Source organism: Lissotriton vulgaris, chromosome 11 (genome assembly GCF_964263255.1).
Source record: "Lissotriton vulgaris chromosome 11, aLisVul1.2, whole genome shotgun sequence".
NCBI classification, from domain to species: domain Eukaryota; kingdom Metazoa; phylum Chordata; class Amphibia; order Caudata; family Salamandridae; genus Lissotriton; species Lissotriton vulgaris.
Window position 1 is genome coordinate 942,158,768 of NC_141699.1, and position 10,864 is coordinate 942,169,631.

The 10,864-nt window shown below is 46.1% G+C and overlaps 1 protein-coding gene across 3 annotated transcripts in view; it reads left to right on the top strand.

Annotated features, from left to right (window-relative positions):
* Window positions 1–7,063, top strand: part of LOC147683718 (uncharacterized) — a 665,741-nt gene extending 658,678 nt beyond the window's left edge. For all 3 annotated transcript variants that reach the window (XM_086944090.1, XM_086944092.1, XM_086944091.1), the window contains one exon: window positions 5,791–7,063. In XM_086944090.1, the coding sequence (XP_086800216.1) occupies window positions 5,791–6,041 (251 nt within the window). In that variant the 3' untranslated portion in view covers window positions 6,042–7,063. The remainder of the gene's footprint in view (window positions 1–5,790) is intronic.
* Window positions 7,064–10,864: the final 3,801 nt, after the last annotated feature.

Genomic DNA, 10,864 nt, shown 5'->3' on the forward strand with positions numbered 1-10,864 from the left:
ATGTGGCAACTCAGTTCAGTGTCATTATTGGCTTTTGGGCCAAAGGTTTCTAGTAGGCAGTGCAAATCTTTCCTGCATGCCAAATTGTCTCTCGTCCTCAGCAGCAGTTAAGCCTTGCGGTTGCCTGTTGATGATTGGCAACCATTCGGGCATTGCGGCAGATACAGGTGGCACAACACCCTCACAGGTTTGACTCCCTTGTTGCAGGTTAGTGCAGTATCTCTTGCGCTCAGGACAATCTTCATGGGCAGGTTTGAGGAGGAGGCTTCGCTAGCCTACACCAGTCCTCCGAAACAGTGGCCCTCATGGGATCAGCTACCGACTACCACTCTGCTTCAGCCTCCAATATGTCTGTGGCATCAGCGGGATAGTTGAGGCCTCTGGGCCGTTTAGTTGCTTCCAGCCAGTAGTGACTCAGTCTCCTTCTCCTTGTCGGCGGCAGCAACATCAACCGCTTGACCAAGAGCAGGCTGCTGTGTGACATAGACTTCACCCTTTGAGACAGTCTTACTTCTATTTCTTTAGGACTGCACAGAGAGACCCGGGTGGCACCTTCACAGCACAGGTCACTACTGGAACACTCTCATGGGGGCTGTCAGTTTTCTACGGGTGCCTGGCATTTCCAGACCATGCTGGGCCTCTATTCATGTGCGGTCTATCTTCCTGCAAGCTAGACACACCCCTCTCTCTCTGACGTCACATGGGCTTCTAGTTTCCTCGGGCAGATCCCCACTCTTTCAGTAGAAAGAGCTCACTTCAGGTGATGTTCCTTCACCTCTGGAAGACTGGTTGTCTGAAAGATACCAGCTCTGGTTACACAGTGACTCTTTGAGATTCTCTACGGAGCTCTCTCTTCCTTGGTCAAGGAGAACCTGTTTAGATTGGTTCACTCTTCAATGTCATTCACCGTCTGCTCTTCAGGCACATCATTTGTATAAAGTGACGCGTGTCATAGCAGGTAGCAGTGAGACTGGCACCAAGCGTGAATACCCACAGCGGGGGTAAAATGATGTGCGAGTTCCTAGCTAATGGCTGTCATCAGAAGCTGCAGCCCCACCATTCACCCCTACCTTCAACATTTTGGCACTGCTCAGGAAGCACTAATCAAGCCCTTTGCTAAGAACGTGTTCATGAAATTTCTTAAGGTAGCCATGTCTTCATCCTCCTCACTTTAGTGTCTGGATTTCCTCCATTCACTTTTACTGTACACATACATGCACTCGTCATGCCCACAGAATGTCAGCGCAGGGTTCCGGGTCTCACAGAACAGTGGAGCTTTACATGAGAGGGATCTGTAGGCCATTCCCTATCTGAAACAGAGAAAAGGATTTGGTCACAATACAGATTCACAAAACACTGTTATGCTGCCACGTGATACACCCATGCTGGAAATAGTAGTCCACGTTCTGTCATGAGACATGCTAGGTAGACCCCTCATTGCCACAGTACGGGTCCCAGAACTCACATTGTTAAGGACAAGAGCTGGCCTCTGTGGATTAGCGTGACCACAGGGCAAAACAAAAGTCAGGATATCGCCTTCACTTGTTGTCGGGCACTCTGAGGATGGGAACATGCCCGTATACCATGCATGTGCCATTCCCGTCCCAACATCGTCCATCCTCTGGTTCAGTCACCATCGACCTCCATGCTTTATAAATACAGAACTATGTCTTGGGGAACAAAAGTGCAAAGTTGGACAAGACCTAAGAGGTATATTTGACATGACTTGTAGAGGCTGCTAAAATCAGTACTTAATCTATCCACGTGGTTGCGGGTGGCGGGCACTGGTCCTTATTTTTCATCTCTAGACTTTGACCCAGAGCAAGCATGGGAAAGGGAGAAAGAAGGAAGGAGACACAAAAGCAGTAGCAAAGAGTGACACTAGGTATGACAAATAACTTGCAACATCAGATTTGGCATTGGCAGGCTCATAAAAAAACATTTGGGCCTTTTAATTGATTAATGAATTCCTTTATTTATTTACAAGTTTGCTGTTGACTAAAATGATAGTCTTTTAATATCCAATTTAGGTGTATTACAGCGTAGAAAAGACTTTTATTGTTTTCAGGACTATTTCTGCTTCACTTGTGCTAGTCAGCTTTTTTGGTTCTACTGAGAGCCAGCCTTTTGCACTTTATATCATGATATATTGTGTTTTATTTTTGTAGACTTGCTAGTTTTTAATTCACTTTCCTTGTTCTAAAAATTATGGTATTCAAAATATTTTACCTGAAATATGGAACTCGCCATAAAGGTGAATTTAATTAACAGTAGCCCCACTTGCATGTACGTCATAATTCCACTTAAAACAGAAATCTGTAGGTTGTTTCTAGGTGAACTAATGTGGACTTTAATTCATATGCACTTACCTAAATGTGTTACAATGAAAAAGTGACTTTGTAGGGGGTTCCTGATTATAATACTGCATCTTGCTATTGTGGTACACGTCCTTTGATTTTAACTCTTACATTCAGGAGATGTGTAATTACCAAGTTATGCATAGTTTTCTTGCTTATCAAGTCTAGAAACCACAGGCAAGTCTTTTTCTCCGGTTTCTGTGGCAAGCAGTGGTTACGGGGCACTATCTGTGGTAAGTACTGTCATTAGTAATCTTAGGAACATAGGTACTATTGTGTAACCAAGTATTTACTAAGTAAGTGCAAGAAACTGCCTTTTGCAGGTGCCCCCCCCCCTTTTTGTCCCCATTTGGACTATTAGCTGCTGGTGCAGGACTCTGAAAGTGCACTGGAGCCTGCTAACCAGTGCCAGTGCTCTCTCCTTAAATATGATGTGAATTTGTAACCCCAATTTGCAATGACTTTAACCCACTTATAAGTCCCTAGTAAGTGGTACCAAGCTTTGTCAGAGCATAGGAGTTAAAGGGGTCACCAGGGCTTGAAGCAATGCATGTGCCACCCTTAGTGACCCAAGTAAACAGGTGACCGCAGGCCAGCCCTTGCAGACCACAGGAGCAGTGCCAACTGTCCAATCTACACTTTGCCCTCACCCTGAATGGCAGGGTAACAGCACTTTTTTTATATATGTCAGTCACTCCTAAGGTAGGCCTCCTGAGCCCAGGAGGCAAGGTGCATTCTATTGAAGGTGTGGATATAAAAGTGTAAGCGTATATGCCCCTATAGTAGCCTCTTTCCATCAAGGGCTACTATAAGTGGTCAGAGGGCCATAGGCTAACATGGGGCAGCACTTGGTCACCCCTAGGTTGCCAGCTCCATTATGTTCCCTCGTAATATGCCATGTTTGATATGAACCAACTTGTCTCATCACCCCTGCTATGATTCTCATGCCGGAGTTAATGTAACATGCACCCAGGTGGCTACCTTAGAGGTTGCCCAGAGGGTTGGCCCAGCCTTTCCCGAAAGCCTGCATTTGCTGCCATCAAGGCAGGGTTCTGACCCATGCTAGGAGGTGTGAACTCTCTCAGTAGCCAGAAACAAAGGCCTGTCTGGGAAGGAGGTGTACCTCCCTCCCTGGCAGGATGGCTAGCGAAGTAGCACATCTAGATGATGAATTTCAAAGCTTACACCACTTCTGATATACACCCAGGCTGCCTTCCAAAGGAGGAAACAGTCCACCACAGGCACATTTGCACCCAGACAGGAGGAACAATTATGTAGTCAGGAGGTGTACACCCCAAGAAGGTTAGCCACACCCCTAGGGCGAGTTACCTGATCTGTACATCCAAGTAAGGTTTCTGCCATTTTAAAAGTGGTAGAATAGAGTATTCTGGGACAAAAGGGTGGTCACCTCAGGGACAGATTAGCCGCTGGGGCCAGTAGCCCATTGGCTACTTGCCCCCACAGGACCTGCCCAAAACAAATGCGCGATACTCTGCATTTGTGGCAACCTTCCTGGAATGGGTTGACTGCGACTCTACCCGAACCAAATATCAAATCCCCTGGACAGAGGTACCCTTTTGAGAGCCAAATGCAACTCTAGACTCCCTTGGAATAGTAGCACTGGTCACATACAGTCCACAGGTAAAACAAAGTACTGAACCCAAATCCATCGAGCCCCCGAGGGATCGCCCAAAAGTAAATGGTCCATTGCATTGTGGTAAACCTATTCTTGACCTCCAGCAAGTTTCAGGTGCCTACTGCTTTCCCTCAGAGTATCTAATGGCTGACCTTACCACTGCCAAGGCACATTGGTGGCCAGTCTGGCAACTGCTATCTTTACTCAGCGCTGCACCATGAGAGAACTCCACAGCACCTTCAACCAACCACCCCAGTGGCAACATTGTCGACTTTTTGCATCTGACTCCTCACTAGCACCATCTGCATGGTAAAACTGGCTCCCCTGCATCTCCCGCTTCACCACCAGGGACAACCAGAGCAACTCTGCACTTGGACTCTACGAGCCAGGTACAATTCAACTGACTGTGGTGGCCTGGTCCTAGGACCTGCAACACTTTACCCTCCCCCGCCATGGGTTCCATGCAACTTGACCTGCAAGTGACCCCAGTGCTAAAGTTCTGCAGTACTGAATTGCTTTGATTTATTTTTCCTTTTAAAATCCAGAACTCCGGTTTTATATATTTGATTGTGGTTGTTTTGGTGTCTATATTAGTGTAGAAGTCTGCTTTATATTATTTAATTGGTGTGAGATTTCTACTGAGTCGTGTAACTTATGTAGTGTTCATGTTGGTAGTTTACTCTGAAATGCTTAGCAGATGTTCCTCTAGTAAAGACTGACTGCTCTTGGCTGGGGAACATCCATTACGACGCGGTGTTTACACAGCGCTACCATTACAACGCAGGAATCACAACGCAAGTCGTTACAACGACTTGCGCTGGATGGCGCTAGAGACTAAGGAATAGTAGATTTACTATTCCAACACCTTCCCTACTGTTGCATAGGCTGGAGTTGGAATAGTAAATCGTACTATTCCTAAGTCCAGCACCTACAGCGCAAGTCGTTGTAACGACTTGCGTTGTGATACCAGCGTTGTAATGGTAGTGCGGTGTAAACACCACGTAGTAATGACATACATCCCTCTTGGCCACACTGCCAGGACTGTGCTATGGATTTAGTATTGTGAATCCAAGGGCCATCCTTGGGGTATTGTGAGAGTATTGCATAGTGCAGCCTAACCAGCCACACTACACAATACTCCACTTTCCTAGAGTAAGACTGTCAAAACTGAGAATAAAACCAATGTGTATCATCACAGCAGACACCATTCATGCAGCACAGTCTCCATGTCTTGAAAATGTAATCCTGATGACAGCACAATTGCATGTCTGCCGGGGGAAGTGAAGCACACTAGATAATGGAACTGTATCAATTTTCCATAATGGAGTTGGATGACCCTCTTCCAGGTGTACTGCCAACAAATCCCTGTCTTCGCACAGCTTTTTGAGGGTTCAGTACCCATCATCAACAATGAATAGTGGTACGCTTTGTATACAACCCCCGGTCAAGCAGGGTACCAATAGCGTGAAAAATGTGCAGTTCAGTTGGGGGAAAAAGACAAGATTCAACAGAATTGTGGAACTGTGGCAGAGTTTGCACAGCGTGAAGGCTTTCATCTTTTTACCAACTGACTGCCAGTGATACTGTTGTTGGGGGGAATATTTATATGAAGGCTGTAAAAGAAAAGAAAACTATACCGGTTTTGTGACTATTCGATTGTGGTCACATTCAAAGAGACCATAGACTCCGTTCATTTTAATTTCTCCTACTTCCAATCTGCATGTTCTTTTGCCACATATTCACATTTTGGGCTTATTGTAACATCTGCTAACCGCATGACTTATTCCTCTCACTCAGATACATCATGGAAGTTATTTGTTGAAGATGGCATTTCCCGGGCTGTGGCAGAAGAGCTGAGGGCTAGAGGTCATAAAGTTGAGTGGCCAGTGGTGGGTCACCAGAGAGCTCTATTTGGACGTGGTCAGATCATCACAATGGGAAACTGGTGGAAGTCAAGCGGTGTCCCTTCATCTGAAAGTAACAGCACAGTACGGTGGGCGGGTTCGGATCCCCGCGGAGATGGTTGTGCAATGGGTTATTGCGGATGATTCCACCTGTAATTTGAATCATGGAAGCTGGGCTATCTACAAGTGGGAATACATTGCCTGGCAAAAGACCATCATAAATAAAGCTAAGGGAAGGTTGCCTTACTACAATGAGTAGGATATCATTATTAGGAGTGGTTGAAGTAGTAGATGCACAAAACAGGCAGAATCCGCCCATTTTTAAATTGACCTCTAGAGCAACAATGAGATACAAAAAGCGCCCAACCTGGCTCCGAAGGCGACCCTGAGAAGTGAACCGATATTTTCGTTCCTACATGGTTTTCAGCGGCAAAAGGCGGTCCAGAGAGAATCATACAAACTGATCACGAACTGGGCAGCTTGCGTGGGTCATGTGGTTCTAGGTAGACCTCACTGTGCTTGAGAGAATCTGATGAAGAGCATGAAAAAAATTGTTTTCCTCCTTGGGAATCGGAAGTGATTATGTTATCAGTTTGTGGCAAATCGCCTCCACAAACCACACAATAGAAAATTATACTTCCCCCAGCCCCATCATAGACAACTATGAATACAGTAACAAGCAGATTTACAAACTGAAGAATCTCTTGATGAACTTCCCTCATAGTGACCAGAATGCAATCTATCCTTACAGTCTAATTATCATTTCCATGTGGATCTTGTTGCTGATTTGCACTTTCATGACCAAAGAGGCCCAACTCCTGGAAAGCAGATGGATTGATCTTATTTCTTTAAGTTAGTGTTTCAGGCGAGTTAGCTTTTTTTGTAGTGATTTCCAGGCAAACTGTGAATAATGTCATAACAACAGTTACATCTTTTTCAGTTTTGTACCATTGCATACATGTCAATTTCACTGTGAATGGTTTTATATAGAATGTATCAGGATGCAAACATGATTTCATGTTGTTTTAGTGCTTCTCACAATTAATTCTGAAAATGATGAAGAAACCTAATTTGTATGAGCTTACAGAGCGGTTGTGGTCCACCCTTGTGATAAAAGAGCAAAAGTGTCTGTCAATCAATTCAACAGAATAAATAAGGTTCTGAAACTCTGCGTTTGCTGAATTAAAATGAACCCAGAAATTGGCAAACATATGTTGTTATGAATTCTTTTTAGTTTCACCTACATCCTATTTCCATGTTTTTATTGCACGTTGGAGACTGTTTTATCACTTCTTTTTATTTCAAAGTATTTTATTAAATGTTTATACATACAGTTATCATCGCTTTACTACTACAGGGTATCAGCCCAAACTGACTGTTCTTGTCAAGGCTAGAGAATCCTGGCTCAAGCACTAAACTGAAAATCGTGGGATTCAATGCAAATGACATAATCTGTTGGTTGCCAACATTGTGTGAAATTTGATGAATTGTGAACACGTGCAATGTAAAGCTAATGAAAGGAATGAGTCCGCAATTGGTTCCCTTGATCTAGTAGCATCTTCAAGACCTGCTCAGCTAGGTTTATAATAAAATAATACCAACATGTAGAGGTGCATTAATATAGGTAACAGTCCTGAAATTGCTTTTGCCTCGCCTGGGACCCTGGACTGCTGTTTTTACCTTTGCCTTCACCCAAACTGCTCGCGGAACCCGCTCCGTGGGTCCCGCTTTGTGTGGGGCTCCTTGTGGGAGGCTGACTCTGCAGGGCTGCGAGCGTGTTGCGGCGCAGGACTACAAGTCCCAGGAGCGCCAGCAACCCCCAACCGCCACCACCTGGGACGCTCTCCCTGCAGCTCCTCCCTGCAAACAACAAAGTTAAAAGGCGTCTCCGGTAGCTGCAAGTTGGATCACTTTGAAATGGCTTTTGCCTCGCCTGGGACCCTGGACTGCTATTTTTACTTTTGCCTTCACTCAAACTGCTCGCGTAACCCGCTCCGCGGGTCCCGCTTCGTGTGGGGCTCCTTGTGTGAGGCTGACTCTGCAGGGCAGCGAGCGTGTTGCGGCGCAGGACTACAAGTCCCAGGAGCGCCAGCAACCCCCAACCACCACCACCTGGGACGCTCTCCCTGCAGCTCCTCCCTGCAAACAACAAAGTTAAAAGGCGTCTCCGCTAGCTGCAAGTTGGATCACTTTGAAATTTCTTTTGCCTCGCCTGGGACCCTGGACTGCTGTTTTTACCTTTGCCTTCACCCAAACTGCTTGCGGAACCCGCTCCGCGGGTCCCGCTTCGTGTGGGGCTCCTTGTGGGAGGCTGACTCTGCAGGGCTGCGAGCGTGTTGCGGCGCAGGACTACAAGTCCCAGGAGCGCCAACAACCCCCAACCGCCACCACCTGGGACGCTCTCCCTGCAGGCTCCTCCCCTTCTCTTAGGATTGTACATCAGTAGCAGCCGTGTCCTGCTGCGCGGAAGTGCGCGGGAGAGCGCCCGGGAGAAGCCCGGGACAAGGGCGGGACCGTCTGTGGCCGTCCGGGGCCGAAGGAGGCCGGGCTGGGCCAGGTCTCTAACTCCTATCCAGTAACTGTGTGCTATCCTTTCCCCTGTTCATAGCTCTTGTGCATGCTGTCAGAGGGTCTAGTCTCTTGTGGTTATCTTTTGTCCTATTGCAAATATGACTAGCTCCCTTCCACCAAGTGCGGGTGTCTCTTTTCAGGGGCCCCTTGATAAATATTTCGACAAGGTCACTAAGGAGATTGATAAAGAACTTCTTCTAGCTGAAAAGCGGGCTGATCGTCGCCGTTCTATTGAACTCCTGAAACAAACATTGTTGACCACTCAACCTGCACCTAACAATTCCCAAGATTTGACAGTACAAGGGAAAACGATTATTGATTTGGACCTAACAAGCACTGACCAAATACCGAGTATTTTTCGTGTACCCAAATGTTCTCCTGTTTGCTCTCTTATGAATAGCGAGGGTCGACATAATAGTCCAAATCCTGTCCAGAGTAGCCTTATTGATTTTACTGATCATGTTGAGCAGATTGCTGCCCCAGAGTTACATTCAACCCTTACTAATCATTCATGTTTAAGTGAAGCTCAGGGAAGGAATTCGCTGACCCATTCAAATATTGTCTCTGAATCTAAAACCTCTAGAAAAGTACGAGCTGTCTGCCCCCCACCCAGGAAGAAAAGGAAAAAGGGTGGTGTTAAAAGGAAAGGTATAGATCAACAAACCTGTCCTTCCTCCCCAATCACGCAGTTAACCGATTTTTTGGTACTTCCTGTAATTGAGGTTCCCGTTGGGTCTCCCCATCTACCAACGCCCTCGGTGGATACCACAACTGGGTTTAACAAGGAGTGTTATGACATCTTTGAGAAACTCCTGAAATCTTACATGTTACCCATCCTGGAACGTGTAAGGCTATTAGGTGAACAGATGGACCAACTTTTACTCACTGAGGTCCCACCTTTACCCACGAGCATGGTTGGCCAGCTTGCCCCTCAACCAAAGCCTAGTGTTACTACTGCTCCCTCGAATACTCAACCTGGAGCCACCAGTACCAGTAACAGTATAACACATAATAAACCTAAAACACAGCAAGTGCCAATCACTCCAAAAAGTGCTTCAAATACTGTTAAAGATAAGCTGAGCGTACCAAGTACCAAGCCATCGGCTGTGGGAAGTAAGGCAACCCACAACACAGGTGTAGCCAAGCCGGTCAATTCCACTTCTAGACCCAATTTAAATCGCAGGAATATGGTAGATCTTCCACCTGAGTCTGCTAATTATGTTATTATTATGACGGGTGTGCCTCCACTCCTAAATGGTAATAGGGAAAGTAATGTTAATCTAAAGAACAAGGTCATCTTTTGGTTGAAGACCAACAGACCTCTTCCGGCCCATCTTAATGGTGATATTATTTCAGTTCGTAGATGTCAGTGGGTGGGTCCTCGCCCAAAAGATATTGAGGGAGATATAGTGATTATTAACTTCAGGGATCACAGGGTAGTTTCCCACCTCACTGACTGGTTTGTGGGAAACTACAATGGTGGTATTTCCACGAGGAATCTAAGTTATTTCTACCCTGAGTCCCTGGTTAAACCACAAGGTCAATTACAAGGACAATCACGTCCGATAAGTAACCCCTACCCCCTCAAATGGACCAATTTTACCCACAGATTCAATGGGCCCCAGATCAACCCAGAAGCCATGTACCATGCCTATTCACAATCAGCATACAACAGTTCTACTTATACACCGTCCTGGACTAACCATAATGCAAACCCCCAGTTCTCGGGTTATCCCGCACCACATGTTTACCCTAATCCTCGGCAACAGTATAGCCACCCTCCCAATTTCAGCAACCCTGGCAAATTCATCCAGCAGAACGAGTTTTGGAACATCCCGCTGAGGAACTTGTATGAGCCCCTATCAGACTTGAATCATATTGATTGACAAACTACCCTTACAAGGGCTGGTGTGGACAGTCTGGAAATCCCATGGGTTGCAGTTTCTAAACGGAATGATTTCTGTAAAGAATTAGACCTCAGGGGTCATCCTGTTCACAATGTAACTGTTGCTTCTGTCGAATTGTATGGGTCCAGGGACTCATTAGTGGTGCTAGAACCCGTAGAACCATTAATTGCATCTATAGAGTCTGGAACCCTAGCAGTAAGTACTCTGGGTGAGCTCTCTGGCTCTGGTATAGTTGATGAAATGGGTGACAGTGTTGCTAAAATGGGAGTTGCTAGTTTGCAGGCAGCTGTTATCTCTATTGAAAATGCTGAGTGTTCTCTCGATAAGGGGATATCTAGTGCTTTATCAGGAGGACATGGTACTATTCTGGGTAGCTGGAATATAGCAGGTCTGGAGTCTAGATTGTCTATACCGGATTGGGTTCGTTTTATACGCAGAGGGGATGTTTGGTCCTTCCAAGAGACCTGGTCACTCCAACCACTGTTCCTT